This window comes from Scyliorhinus torazame, chromosome 2 (genome assembly GCF_047496885.1).
Source record: "Scyliorhinus torazame isolate Kashiwa2021f chromosome 2, sScyTor2.1, whole genome shotgun sequence".
Lineage (NCBI taxonomy): Eukaryota > Metazoa > Chordata > Chondrichthyes > Carcharhiniformes > Scyliorhinidae > Scyliorhinus > Scyliorhinus torazame.
In genome coordinates this window covers 278453222-278468759 of record NC_092708.1, presented here as the reverse complement: position 1 = coordinate 278468759, position 15538 = coordinate 278453222, and the positions used below count along the sequence as shown (strand labels likewise).

Sequence of the window (15538 nt, the reverse complement as noted above, 5' to 3'; positions counted from 1 at the left end):
TGAAGACACGATCCGAGACATCCCTGGCCCTGGCACCCGGGAGGCAACATACCTTCCGGGAGTCTCGCTCGCGACCACAGAATCTCCTATCTATTCCCCTAACCATTGAATCTCCTACAACTATTGCTTTTCTATTCTCCCCCCTTCCCTTCTGAGCCCCAGAGCCAGACTCAGTGCCAGAGACCTGGCCGCTAGGGCCTTCCCCCGGTAGGTCATCCCCCCCAACAGCATCCAAAACGGTATACTTGTTTTGAAGGGGAACGGCCACGAGGGATCCCTGCACTGTCTGCCTGTTTGTTTTTTTCCCCCTGACTGTAACCCAGCTATTCTTGTCCTGTACCTTGGGTGTGGTTACCTCCCTGTAACTCTTCTCAATCACCCCCTCTGCCTCCCGGATGATCCGAAGTTCATCCAGCTTCAGCTCCAGTTCCCTAACACGGTCTTTGAGGAGCTGAAGTTGGGTGCACTTCCCGCAGGTATAGTCAGCGGGGACACCGGTGGTATCCCTCACCACCCACATCCTACAGGAGGAGCATGTAACTGGCCTAGCCTCCATCCCCTCTTACCTTACAGAATATAGCTGCCCTGTGGACTAACTAGATCTCCGCCCTCCGACTCTGCTCCCAGTCAGCTACACTTCCTGTAAACTCCTGGCTCTCTTCGCACTCTTTGCGGAAATGTCGGAAACAAAATGAAAGGAGCACCTTACTCCCTCCTCACCTAACTCCCTCGGTCACCAAACTCTCACTATCGCACTCAAAAATCACCAAATTCAGCACTCAGAGCAAACCAGGATCTGAGCATGGAGATGGCCAGAAGGAGGGCAGACTTCAATCAAGTTAAGGCGATCCTGTTCAAGAAGGTGGTGAAATTTGGGCTGTTGCACCCGTCGCGTCTTTGGGTTCTGCACGAGGACCAGCACCACTATTTTGAGTCGCCCGAAGACGCAATGGTCTTTGCCAAGAGGAAAGGGCTGGTGCTGAACTGAGAACTTTTTGTTTTACGTTGTAACTTTTTGAGTGATGTTTATATGTTTCGACTGCCATTTCTCTTCTGCATTTGAGTTTGGTCGAAGATGGGGGAAGTAAAAGTTATTCATTTCTGGGGTTTTCAGTGTTATGGGGGGGGGGGGGTCTGGTGGGGCTTTTTACTTTGTATTACTTTGATTTGCACTATTGGGGGGGGGTTTCGGTGTGTTTTTCTTTTTGGGTTGTCTATTATGTTAATTGGGCGATTGTTTGGGGCCGGTTTGAAGTCTTGCTCACCAGGCTAGCTGGGTGAGCAAGACTACGGAAGCACAGTGGGGGGGGGGGGGGGGGGGTGCATATGATCACTCTATGGCTGGGGTTAGGTTACAAAGTGTTGTTGCAGGCAGAGGGGGGGGGGGGGGGGGGGGCGGAGTTACTCTGCTGACGAGGGAGGGACTTAGGTTTCGGGACAGAGAGGAGGTCGGGGGTGGGGGCTGCCAGGAGGCGGGCCGATGGGGGTGCGGCACATGGGCTGGAGGCGGGCCCAGGAAAGGGGATGGCTGATCGGCGGAGGCATGGTGCCCCCCCAACTAGGCTGATCACCTGGAATGTTAGAGGGTTGAATGGGCCGGTCAAGAGGGCACGTGTGTTCGTGCATCTGAGGGTTCTGAAGGCGGACGTGGTAATATTGCAGGAGAGACACCTGAAAATGGCAGATCAAGTCAGGCTAAGGAAGGGTTGGGTCAATCAGGTCTTTCATTCGGGGCTGGACACCAAGACTAGAGGGGTTGCGATTTTGATCAACAAGCGGGTGCAATTTGAGGCAGGCAGTATATTCTCGGACCGGGGGGGGGGGGGGGGCTTATGTCATGGTTAGCGGTAACCTGGACTCGCACAAGCTGGTTACGTGGGGGAATTTTAATGCAGTCATCGACCCCTGCCTGGACCGGCCGTGTTCGAAAACCGGGAGAGTGCCAGCAAGGGCAAAGGAACTGATGGGTTCATGGAGCAGATGGGGGGGGCGGGGGTCGACCCATGGAGGTTTAGGCAGCCGGCGGGGAAGGAGTTTTCTTTTTATTCGCATGTTCACAAGGCTTATTCCCGGATTGACTTTTTCACTTTGAGCAGGGATTTACTGGAGGGGGACACGGAGTATTCGACCATCACTATTTCGGATCATGCCCCACACTGGGTGGAACTACAGGTTAGTGAGGAGAGCTTCCAGTGCCCGCAATAGAGGTTGGATGTGCGGTTGTTGGAGGACGAGGAGGTGTGCGAGAGGCTGAGGAAGTGCATGCAGAATTACTTGCAGGTTAATGACACGGGGGAAGTCTCAGCAGCGGTGGTCTGGGAGGCACTGAAGGCAGTGGTGAGAGGGGAGCCGATTTCAATCTGGGCTCATAGGGACAGGACGGATAGGGCAGAAACGGACCGACTGGTTAAGGAGATCTTACAGATAGACAGGAGGTATGCGGTGACCCCAGGGCGGAGCTCTTAACATAGAACATAGAAAATACAGCACAGAACAGGCCCTTCGGCCCACGATGTTGTGCCGAACTTTTGTCCTAGATTAATCATAGATTATCATTGAATTTACAGTGCAGAAGGAGGCCATTCGGCCCCCTGAGTCTGCACCGGCTCTTGGAAAGAGTACCCTACCCAAACTCAACACCTCCACCCAACACCAAGGGCAATTTTGGACACTAAGGGCAATTTATCATGGCCAATCCACCTACCCTGCACATCTTTGGACTGTGGGAGGAAACCGGAGCACCCGGAGGAAACCCACGCAGACACGGGGAGGATGTGCAGACTCCGCACAGACAGTGACCCAAGCCGGAATCGAACCTGGGACCCTGGAGCTGTGAAGCAATTGTGCTATCCACAATGCTACCGTGCTGCCCTTAAGAACAAATAAATCTACACGATATCATTTTACCGTAATCCATGTACCTATCCAATAGCTGCTTGAAGGTCCCTAATGTTTCCGACTCAACTACTTCCATAGGCAGTGCATTCCATGCCCCCACGACTCTCTGGGTAAAGAACCTACCTCTGATATCCCTCCTATATCTTCCACCTTTCACCTTAAATTTATGTCCCCTTGTAATGGTTTGTTCCACCCGGGGAAGCTGCAGGCTGAGTTTGGGGTGTTGTCCACAGGTAAGGCAGTGGAGCAGCTTAGAAAGGCGAGGGGGGCGTTTTACGAACATGGGGAGAAGGCCAGTAGAATGCTTGCACAGCAGCTTAGGAATAGAGAGGCAGCCAGGGAAATAGAGGGTGGTGGATGGGGATGGGAACGTGGTAGGGGAGTCGGCAGGGTGAAAAAGGGCGTTCAGGGACTTTTACAGTAGGCTCTATAGCTCGGAACCCCCTACGGGGCCGGAGGGGATGAGATGCTTTTTGGACGGACTGATCTTCCCCAGGGTGGGTAGGGAGCTGGTAGATGGGCTGGGGTCCCGATTAGGGCCGAATAAATAGTTGAGGACTTGAAGGCAATGCAGTCGGGTAAAACTCCAGGGCCGGACAGGTACCCGGTGGAGTTCTGTAAAAAGTTCTCGGGGATTTGGGGGCCGCTGCTGGTAAAGGTTTTCAATGAGGCAAAGGACAGAGGGGTGCTGCCCCCGACTATGTCACAGGCCACTATTTTGTTGATAATGAAGCGGGACAAGAACCCGGAGCTATGCTGGTCATATAGGCCTATCTCACTGCTTAATATAGATGCCAAATTGCTGGCCAAAAGTTTGGCCTCCAGGATTGAAGATTGTGTGCCGGATGTGATTATGGAGGACCAAACCGGGTTTGTCAAGGGCAGGCAGTTGATGGCCAATATAAAAAGGCTGCTCAGTGTGATTATGATGCCCCTGGAGAGGAGGGAGGTTGAGGTAGTTGTGGTAATGGATGCGGAAAAAGCGTTTGACCAGGTGGAGTGGGACTATCTAGGGGAGGTGCTGGGCGATTTGGTTTCGGTAGGGGCTTTATTGACTGCGTCAGGCTGTTGTACCAGGCCCCGGAGGCTAGTGCAAGGACGAATAGGACAATCTGGGACTATTTTAGACTGTACTGGGGGACAAGACAGGGGTGCCCCCTCTCCCCACTGCTGTTTACGTTAGCTGTCGAGCCGCTGGCAATTGCTCCGAGAGCTTCAAGGGGTTGGAAGGGGCTGGTTCGGGGAGGGGTGGAACGTAGGGCCGCGCTGTACGCGGACGACCTGCTCTAATACGTATCAGATCCAGGAACAGGGGTGGGCGAAATGATGGCGATTTTGGGGGAATTTGGACGGTTTTCGGGGTATAAACTAAATATGACAAAGAGTGAGATGTTTGTAGTCCAGGCGAGGGGTCAGGAGGGTCGGCTGAGGGAGCTGCCGTTTAGGTTAGTAGGGGACAATTTCAGGTACTTAGGGATACAAGTGGCGCGTGACTGGGACCGGTTACACAAGTTGAACTTGTCCCGGCTGGTTGAACAGATGAGGGGTGAGTTTCGGACATGGGATGCGCTCCCGCTGTCGTTAGCTGGGAGAGTGCAGACGGTCAAAATGACGGTCCTACCGAAATTTTTACTCGTATTTCAGTGTCTCCCAATTTTCATCCCGTGGTCCATTTTTAAGAAGGTTAATAAAATCATTCTGGGCTTTGTGTGGGCGGTGAAGTCCCTGCGGGTGAAGGTGATGCCGAGCGGAATTGAGGGGGGGGGGGGCTTGCGCTACCGAATTTCAGTAATTATTACTGGGCGGCTGATATAGCCATGATAAGGAAGTGGGTGGTGGTGGGGGGGTCGGCTTGGGAACGGATACAGGCAGTTTCATGTGGGGACATGAGTCTGGGGGCGTTGATAACGGCACCTCTGCCGTTCCCGCCGGCGAGGTACTCCACCAGCCCCGTAGTGGTGGCGGCCTTGAGGATCTGGGGTCAGTAGAGGAGGTACATTGGAGCAGTGGGAGCATCGGTCTAGTCCCCAATATATGACAATCACCGGTTTGCCCCGGGGAGCTTGGATGGGGGGTTCAGAGTATGGCGAAGGGCGGAAATTGAGAGGGTGGGGGACCTGTTTTTAGAGGGGACCTTCCCTAGCTTGAGGGCGCTGGAGGAGAAGTTTGGGTTGGCAAGGGGGAACAAATTTAGATATTGACAGGTGCAGGGACTTTCTGCGCAGGCAGGTAACATCCTTCCCACTCCTGTCACTAAGGGGGATCCAGGATAGGGTAGTGTCTAGGGGATGGGTGGGAGGGGAGCGCCTCAGACATCTACAAACATCTCATGGGGGCGGAGGAGACGCAGACTGAGGAGCTGAAGCGTAAGTGGGAGGAGGAGCTTGGTGGTGGGATGGAGGATGGCTTATGGGCGGACGCGTTGAGCAGAGTCAAGGCGACCGCAACATGCGCCAGGCTCAGCTTGATCCAATTCAAGGTGGTCCACCGGGCCCACATGACAGTGGCCCGGATGAGTAGATTCTTTGGGGTGGAGGACAGGTGTGCAAAATGTGCGGGAGGACCAAAGAACCATGTCCACATGTTCTGGGCGTGTCCAAAACTTAGGGGATATCGGCAGGGGTTTGCGGACGTCATGTCCAGAGTATTGAAATCGAGGGTGGCAATGAGTCCAGAGGTGGCGATTTTCGGGGTGTCGGAAGACCTGAGAATCCAGGAGGAGAAAGAGGCAGATGTGCTGGCCTTTCCTTCCCTGGTAGTCTGGAGACGGATACTGCTAGCTTGAAGGGACTCAAAGCCCCCGAAGTCGGAGACCTGGCTAACTGACATGGCGAGCTTTCTCGGCCTAGAGAAGATTAAGTTTGCCTTGAGAGGGTCACCGTTCGGGTTCGCCCAGAAGTGGCAACCATTCATCGACTTCTTCGAGGAGAATTAATCGTCAGCAAAGGGGGGGGCGGGGGGGGTTAGGGTAGCAGAGAATAGGGGGTCAACTAGGCGGGTCAGGAATCGGTGATTGCACTATATTTGTTGTTCTTTGTACATTGTTTTTATACTGTTATTGTTTTTATACTGTTGTTGTTCGTAATGCCAAAAATACCTCATTAAAATTGTTTATTTTTTAAAAAAGAAACGTTCATCAAAAAGCATTTGAGTGCAGGCCTTAACATGAAACAATAAACACTCCAATTACTGAGAAAATGCCATGAAATCCAAGACTGAAAGAAATACATTAACCCCCATTTTCTGATAAATCATCAGTTCAGTTAGCAATTAACTCCATTTTCTAAAAGATCATTACATGTATAACTGAAACTTAACAACAAAAAAAAATCTCAAGTTCATAAGAGTAAATTTGACATACCATTTTTGAAGCTCTGCGAATCTCCTTTCTGATATCCGCAGCTAGGAATCCATAAATGCCTTCATTCTCTTTCCCACGCTGATACAAGCCACTTGACATAATCTATACCAGGTGTAAAAATACACACTGGAATTATTCCAATTGCATGACTTAAAAGAAAACCAAATATAAGATTAAAAGCAAATTATCTCAAAAGCCAACTCTTTATTTAGAAATGTCAGTTACCTATAGCCTTTTCAAGTTAACAACTACAATATCTTTGAAAGTGATATATTAGAAAATTTGATAGCCTAAGCTGATAGGCTCACTAGTGAGTGGGTGGGGGAGGCCCGCAGGAGTTGGTGGTGGGGGGCCGACAGGAGTGGCTGGGCTCTACTTGGCCCCACTTGAAAGGGGGCATTACTGTATCTGGTGCTGGGAAACAAGGTGGGCCAAATAAACTAAGAGTCTGTTGGTAAATGTTTGGGCAAGAGTGATCATTGTATCATAAGTGTTTATATTAATAATGGAGAAGTGCAAGGAACGATCTAATACAGAACTTCTAATCTGGAAGCAGGTGAATTTAATGTGATAAGAAGGGATCTAGCCAGGTTAAAATCCTGATGTACAATCCATCATTATTTGATCCAGATTTGTGTTATGTTCCTGGAAGATCCTGGTTGAATTTGGACAATGGGGAGCAGAATTAAGTCAAAAAAATCCTTTGTTGATTGAGGCGGTCAGAGATGGCCAGAGTGGGACCCAGTTCGCAATGGCGGTTGCGCTGGTGGGCAGGCCTACGCTTCAGTGACGCTGTTGCCGTTGAGATGATGACTGCAGTTGTGAGTGAAGTTGTGGATGACAGTTTCAGCTCCCAGGCACAAGGTATTGGTACTGGCATTAATGAATTGCCAGTTTTCTTGAAGAGAATGGATGAAGCGAAGAAGAAAATCCTGTCAGTCGCTAGGGTAGTTTCCTCAAAAAGGACTTGCCTTCAGTCCTTAGAAATCTTGCTGCATGGTATGCTGAGCATGCTGGTTGATTCAGGGAGATGGGGCCAGAGACGGAGTATTTGTATATCTGATTTCCCAAGGGAATTCCAGGCGGAATTTGAGAACTGGCTTTCAGACTCGATTTGAAGGTTGGGGTTTTGAGTTTGACGGCGTCATGTATCTGATCTTTGAGACCTGGGATCGGTCAGAGACACCAATCCCTGGTTTTACTTTGTCTTGTTCTCAGTGATCATCGAGAAGGGTTGGAGGTGGCCGGACATGACGGATCTTTGTCACCCAGGCCTCGGTGTCTCTTTCCTGGGGCTCTGGAACGACAACATGGTGGAGGTCGAAGGACTTTGTAAAACTCAGGATGGATCCGGATTGTTGCTCGATGATCTCGTCATGACAGTGGCCTTTCCAAGTTCCGTGGGAAATTATATTATCTTGCTGTTCATCATTAATCCTTTGTTCCCTTGTGATTTTACTCCTGATTGCGTGTTACTGCCTTTTATCTTCTGGTCACCCTGGATCTCTTGGCTTCTTGCAAGCTAATGACTCCTGGTCACAACTTTGCATAATTGAAGTTTGTCCTGAAACAGGAAATAAACGGTCTGCAAAATTTCAGATTTGGATTGGGGATGGGGAGATTTTATTAGAATAAGGCAGGATCTCTCCTAAGCAGACAGCAAACAACTTCTTGTGAGAAAATCTACACGAGAAGGAAATATAGGAATGGGGGGCCTTCAAAAAGGAAATATGGGGAGGGGAGAGGCCCAACATCGTCCTTGTCAGGTGAAATGTAGGTGCAACAAGGACCCTGGATCTAGCTATATTCAGGGCTGGCTGAGGGGGAAAAAAAGGAAAAAAAAACAAAAGAGGCTTTCAGCAGGTACAAAATGAACAAATCAGTGGAAGCCTTCGTGGAGCACTGAAAGTGGACGGGGGAGCTCAAAAAGCAATTAGTAGGGCATAAAACATGAAAACGCACTGGCGGGTAGGGCTAAGGAGATATTCTGTAAGTAGATTAAAGGGAAGAGGATAAGCAGGGGTGAGTGTAAGGCCCTTTCTAGGGATCAAGGGGCAATCTGTGCGTGGAGCTGAAGGACATTGGTTAGGTGTTGAACAAGTACTTCACATCCGTCTTCACTCAGGGAGGAGAATGCAGGTACAGACTTCGGGGAGAGGTAAGTTCTTGGACAGTTTGACATAGGGAGTGAGGAGGTATTGGGAGGTTTTGGTAGGCTGAAATGATGCCAAATTCCCAGGTCCGAATGGGTTGTATCCCAGGCTGCCAATGGAGGCAAGGTCGGAAACTACATGGGTTCTGACGCAAATCTTTAAGTCCTCTCTGGCCACAGGGGAGGTGCCAGAGGATTGGAGGACAACAAATATGGTTCCACTCTTCAAGAAGGGTGGGAGAAATAAACCAGGGAATTACTATAGAATTCCTACAGTGCCGAAGGAGTCCATTCAGCCCATCGAGTCTGTACCAATCCTCTGAAATTGCTCCCTGTGCCCACTCCCCCTCCCTGTCCCCCATAATTCCACCTAAGTTACACATCCCTGGACACGGAGGGGCAATTTAGCATGGGCAATCCGCTAACCTGCACATCTTTGGACTGTGGGAGGAACCTGGACCACGTGGAGGAAACCTGTGCAGACACGGGAAGAATGTGTCCACACAGACAGTAACCCAAGGCCAGAATTGAACCGGTTCCCTGGCACTGAGAGGCAGCAATGTTAACCACTGTACCACCGTGCAGCCAAATTACAGACCAGGGAGTCTCACATCTGTGGTACGGAAACTACTGGGGAAAATTCAGAAGGAAAAAATTAATCTCCACTTGGAGATCAGCAATTTTTGTCAGAGGGATGTCCTGCCTAACTAATTTGATTGAATTTTTTGAGTTGGTGATCAGATGTGTTGAAGAGGGATAGAACATAGAAAAAAAACAGAACATAGAACATAGATAAATACAGCACAGAACAGGCCCTTCGGCCCACGATGTTGTGCCGAACCTTTGTCCTAGATTAATCATAGATTATCATTGAATCTACAGTGCAGAAGGAGGCCACTCGGCCCATTGAGTCTGCACCGGCTCTTGGAAAGAGCACCCTACCCATAGTCAACACCTCCACCCAACACCAAGGGCAATTTTGGACACTAAGGGCAATTTAGCATGGCCAATTCATCTAACCTGCACATCTCTGGACTGTGGGAGGAAACCGGAGCACCCGGAGGAAACCCACGCAGACACGGGGAGAACGTGCCGACTCCGCACAGACAGTGACCCAAGCTGGGAATCAAACCTGGGACCCTGGAGCTGCGAAGCAATTGTGCTACCCACTGTGCTATCTATGAACATAAATAGATAGAAGAGCGATTTGTGAGGAGGATATGAAGAATCTGCAAACAGATGTAGATAGGTTAAGTTAATGGGCAAAGATTTGACAAATAGATCCAATTATGAGGGCATGGACAGGGTGGATAGAGAGCAGCTTTCCCCCATAGTTGAAGGATCAGTTATGAGGGGACAGAAGTAGGGAAGATTTCAGGAAAACCTTTTTACTCGGAGTGGTGACGGTCTGGAATACACTGCCTGAGAGGATGGTAGAGGCGGGATACCTCACATCCTTTATAAACTACCTTCAGAACTTTCAACTGACCTAAATGCTTCTGCTATTCTGTGTGGGCCCCTGGTTGCAAGGCCCGGTTTTTAAAAAATACACTGTTGGCTTTTAGGGTCCAAAAAACCTAATTTATAATAATAATCTTTTTATTATCACAAGTAGGCTTACATTAACACTGCAATGAAAATAGTATGAAAATCCCCAAGTCACCACATACCAGTGCCTGTTCGGGTACACGGAGGGAGAATCAGAATGTCCAAATTACCTAACAGCACATCTATCGGGACTGGTGGGAGGAAACTGGAGTATCCGGAGAAAACTCACAGACACAGGGAGAATGTGCAGACTCCGCACAGACAGTGACCCAAGCTGTGAATCGAAGCTGAGACCCTGGTCCTTTCAATGCAGCTTTCTGAACACAGACTTTTGGAAAATATATTGTCATGTGAGAATCCCTTTAAGAAAAGTGTGTTTTATCAAATGGCTGCAGTGAAGTCATTGTGTGGGTGGAGCTGGAATGTGATTCTGCTATTTACTTTCGTTTTGAGCTGGAAGCTCTTTTTGGCTCTGTGTTTTAGTTTCACTTTCAGTTGGAGAGCTGCATTCAAACCAAGCAGATGTATACTGGTCTATTTCTCTGTATGGTAAACAAGGTGCTTAGATCACTTGATAATTTAAAAGTGATAACTGTTCTCTGCAGAGAATTTGAACCTACTGTCTTTGTTAAAAAGTGTTTTGGCGTATGGATGTTGTTAGGAAAGTTACTAAGGGTTACCTATAGAATACTGTATCTTGACTTCCGGGTGCGGCGATGACCAGCTAAGTCGCACGTTTCGGCAGCTCCCGTTGGAACGGACTTTTGGGCTCTTAATAGGAGCCCCAACGGCAATTTAAACGGCCAAAAACACTGTGCGGTAAACCAGAAGGGAATCCCCCCGGACACGCATGGATAAGGGAGAGGATAGCGGATGGATTGCGGAGGATCCTCTGGAGCAGCGGCAAGGAAGGAAAGCTCAAAGCAAGGTGGCGTCGGAGGGTGGCCGTTTGTTATGGGGCCCGGACCAACAAGAGTTCCTGCGGTGCTGTGTGGAAGAGCTGAAAAAGGAGTTGAAGAAGGAGCTGTTGGCCCCGATATTACAGGCGATTGAAGGACTAAAGGAGGAGCAGAAGACCCAAGAGCAGGAGCTTCGGGTCGTGAAGGCAAAGGCTGGCGAAAATGAAGACGAAATACAGGGCCTGGTGGTGAAGACAGAGACGCACGAGGCACAGCACAAAAGGTGTGTGGAAAGGCTGGAAGTACTGGAGAATAATTCGAGGAGGTAGAATTTAAGGGTTCTGGGTCTTCCCGAAGGCGCAGAAGGGGCGGACGTCGGGACATATGTGAGCACGATGCTTCACTCGCTAATGGGATCGGAGGCCCCGACGGGACCTTTGGAGGTGGAGGGAGCTTATCGAGTTTTGGCGCGAAGACCGAGGGCTGGAGAAATACCTCGAGCTATAGTGGTGAGGTTTCTCCGCTACAATGACAGAGAGACGGTCCTCAGATGGGCGAAGAAAACCCGGAGCTGTAGGTGGGAGAACGCGGTGATCCGCGTATACCAGGATTGGAGTGCGGAGGTGGCGAGAAGGAGGGCAAGTTTTAATCGGGCTAAGGCGGTGCTTCACAAAAAGATCCAGTTTGGAATGTTAAAACCGGCGAGATTGTGGGTCACACACCAAGGGAAGCACCACTACTTTGAGACGGCAGAAGAGGCGTGGACATTCATTGTGGACGAGAAGCTGGAATAGTCTGGCAAGAGAAAGAACTTTTGGGACAAAGTGGTGGGGTGATTATGTGGGGCGAGGAAAAAGGGGGGGGGGGGGAATGATTTTTCAATTTGTTAATCTTGCGATCCTGTAACTTTTCTCTCTTCCCCATGTTGGGGGGGGGGGGGGGGGTATGAGGAACTGTGGACGCCGGCCATTAGGGGCGGGGCCGAGTGGGAAACGCGGGCTTTGTTCCCGCGCTATGGTAATTATGGCGGGAACAGGGACGCAGGAAGGAGGGGGCCTCGCACAGTGGGGGAAGCCGAGGTCAGCCAGAGTTAGCTGACTTCTGGGAGCAACATGGGGGGTGCAACTACGCTAGAAGGGGATCTAGCGGAGGGGGTGGGTTAACTGGGTTGCTGCTGCTAAGGAGAAGGGGGAGCTGTTATGGGATGGGGTGGTCGAGGCAGGAGGGCGCCGTCGGGGGGAAACACGGGTACGTGGGAACCGGGTGAGGAGCTGGGTTAAAAAAGGGGATGGCTAGTCGACAAGGGGGGGGGGGGGGGGGGGGGTAAAGAGCCCCCCAACCCGGCTGATCACGTGGAACGTGAGAGGGCTGAATGGGCCGATTAAAAGGGCACGGGTACTCGCACACCTAAAAAAATTAAAGGCAGATGTGGTTATGTTGCAGGAGACGCATCTGAAACTGATAGACCAGGTCAGACTACGTAAAGGATGGGTGGGGCAGGTGTTTCATTCGGGTTTAGATGCGAAGAACAGGGGGGGTGGCTATCTTAGAACATAGAACAATACAGCGCAGTACAGGCCCTTCGGCCCACGATGTTGCACCGAAACAAAAGCCATCTAACCTACACTATACCATTATCATCCATGTGTTTATCCAATAAACTTTTAAATGCCCTCAATGTTGGCGAGTTCACGACTGCAGCAGGTAGGGCATTCCATGGCCTCACTACTCTTTGCGTAAAGAACCTACCTCTGACCTCTGTCCTATATCTATTACCCCTCAGTTTAAAGTTATGTCCCCTCGTGCCAGCCATTTCCATCCGCGGGAGAAGGCTCTCACTGTCCACCCTATCCAACCCCCTCATAATTTTGTATGCCTCTATTAAGTCTCCTCTTAACCTTCTTCTCTCCAACGAAAACAACCTCAAGTCCATCAGCCTTTCCTCATAAGATTTTCCCTCCATACCAGGCAACATCCTGGTAAATCTCCTCTGCACCCGCTCCAAAGCCTCCACGTCCTTCCTATAATGCGGTGACCAGAACTGTACGCAATACTCCAAATGTGGCCGTACCAGAGTTCTGTACAGCTGCAACATGACCTCCTGACTCCGGAACTCAATCCCTCTACCAATAAAGGCCAACACTCCATAGGCCTTCTTCACCACCCTATCAACCTGGGTGGCAACTTTCAGGGATCTATGTACATGGACACCTAGATCCCTCTGCTCATCCACACTTTCAAGAACTTTTCCATTAGCCAAATATTCCACATTCCTGTTATTCCTTCCAAAGTGAATCACCTCACACTTCTCTACATTAAACTCCATTTGCCAGCTCTCAGCCCAGCTCTGCAGCTTATCTATATGCCTCGGTAACCTGCTACTTCCTTCCACACTATCGACAACACCACCGGCTTTAGTATCGTCTGCAAATTTACTCACCCACCCTTCTGCACCTTCCTCTAGGTCATTGATAAAAATGACAAACAGCAACGGCCCCAGAACAGATCCTTGTGGTACTCCACTTGTGACTGAACTCCATTCTGAACATTTCCCATCAACCACCACCCTCTGTCTTCTTTCAGCTAGCCAATTTCTGATCCACATCTCTAAATCACCCTCAATCCCCAGCCTCCGTATTTTCTGCAATAGCCTACCGTGGGGAACCTTATCAAACGCTTTGCTGAAATCCATATACACCACATCAACTGCTCTACCCTCGTCTACCTGTTCAGTCACCTTCTCAAAGAACTCAATAAGGTTTGTGAGGCATGACCTACCCTTCACAAAGCCATGCTGACTATCCCTGATCATATTATTCCTATCTAGATGATTATAAATCTTGTCTCTTATAATCCCCTCCAAGACTTTACCCACTACAGACGTGAGGCTCACCGGTCTATAGTTGCCGGAGTTGTCTCTGCTCCCCTTTTTGAACAAAGGGACCACATTTGCTATCCTCCAGTCCTCTGGCACTATTCCTGTAGCCAATGATGACATAAAAATCAAAGCCAATGGTCCAGCAATCTCTTCCCTGGCCTCCCAGAGAATCCCAGGATAAATCCCTTCAGGTCCTGGGGACTTATCTATTTTCAGCCTGTCCAGAATTGCCAACACCTCTTCCCTACGTACCTCAATGCCATCTAATCTATTTACCTGGAGCTCAGCATTCTACTCCACAAAATTTTTTTCCTGAGTGAATACTGACGAAAAATATTCATTTAGTATCTCGCCTATCTCTTCAGACTCTACACACAACTTCCCATCCCTGTCCTTGATTGGTCCTACTCTTTCCTTAGTCATTCGCTTATTCCTGACGTACCTATAGAAAGCTTTTGGTTTTCCTTGATCCTTCCTGCCAAATACTTCTCATGTCCCCTCCTTGCTCGTCTTAGCTCTCTCTTTAGATCCTTCCTCGCTACCTTGTAACTATCCATCGCCCCAACTGAAACTTCACACCACATCTTCACATAGGCCTCCTTCTTCCTCTTAACAAGAGATTCCACTTCTTTGGTAAACCACGGTTCCCTCGCTCGGCACCTTCCTCCCTGCCTGACCGGTACATACTTATCAAGAACACACAGTAGCTGATCCTTGAACAAGCTCCACTTATCCAGTGTGTCCAACACTTGCAGCCTACTTCTCCACCTTATCCCCCCCAAGTCACGTCTAATGGCATCATAATTTCCCTTCCCCCAGCTATAACTCTTGCCCTGCAGTGTATACTTATCCCTTTCCATCCTTAACGTAAACGTCACCGAATTGTGGTCACTGTCCCCAAAGTGCTCACCTACCTCCAAATCCAACACCTGGCCTGGTTCATTACCCAAAACCAAATCCAATGTGGCCTCGCCTCTTGTTGGCCTGTCAACAAACTGTGTCAGGAAACCCTCCTGCACACACTGTACAAAAAACGACCCATCTAATGTACTCGAACTATATCTTTTCCAGTCAATATTTGGAAAGTTAAAGTCTCCCATAATAACTACCCTGTTACTTTCACTCTTATCCAGGATCATCCTCGCCATCCTTTCCTCTACATCCCTAGAACTATTTGGAGGCCTATAGAAGACTCCCAACAGTGTGACCTCTCCTTTCATGTTTCTAACCTCAGCCCATACTACCTCGGAAGATGAGTCCCCATCTAGCATCCTCTCCGCCACCGTAATACTGCTCTTGACTAGCAGCTCCACACCTCCCCCTCTTGTGCCTCCTTCTCTGAGCTTACTAAAACACCTAAACCCCGGAACCTGCAACATCCATTCCTGTCCCTGCTCTATCCATGTCTCCGAAATGGCCACAACATCGAAGTCCCGGGTACCAACCCATGCTGCTAGTTCCCCTACCTTATTTCGTATACTCCTGGCATTGAAGTAGACACACTTCAAACCACCTACCTGAACACTGGCCCCCTCCTGCGACGTCAAATCTGAGCTCCTGACCTCGATACTCTCATTCTCCCTTACCCTAAAACTACAATCCAGGTTCCCATGCCCCTGCTGCATTAGTTTAAACCCCCCCAAAGAGCACTAACAAACTTAGTGGGGAAACGGGTACTGTTTGAGGCAAAGACCATAGTGGCGGATAGTGGGGGTAGATATGTGATGGTGAATGGCAGATTGCAAGGGGAGGCGGTGGTTCTGGTGAACGTATACGCCCCGAACTGGGATGATGCAAATTTT

At 49.7% G+C, this 15538-nt stretch overlaps 1 protein-coding gene across 2 annotated transcripts in view; it reads right to left on the bottom strand.

Annotated features, from left to right (window-relative positions):
* LOC140398981 (G2/M phase-specific E3 ubiquitin-protein ligase-like) overlaps positions 1-15538 on the bottom strand; it is a 449971-nt gene that overhangs the window by 374867 nt on the left and 59566 nt on the right. For both annotated transcript variants that reach the window (XM_072488016.1, XM_072488009.1), the window contains one exon: positions 6260-6361. In XM_072488016.1, coding sequence (XP_072344117.1) covers positions 6260-6358 — 99 coding nt within the window. In that variant the 5' untranslated portion in view covers positions 6359-6361. The remainder of the gene's footprint in view (positions 1-6259; positions 6362-15538) is intronic.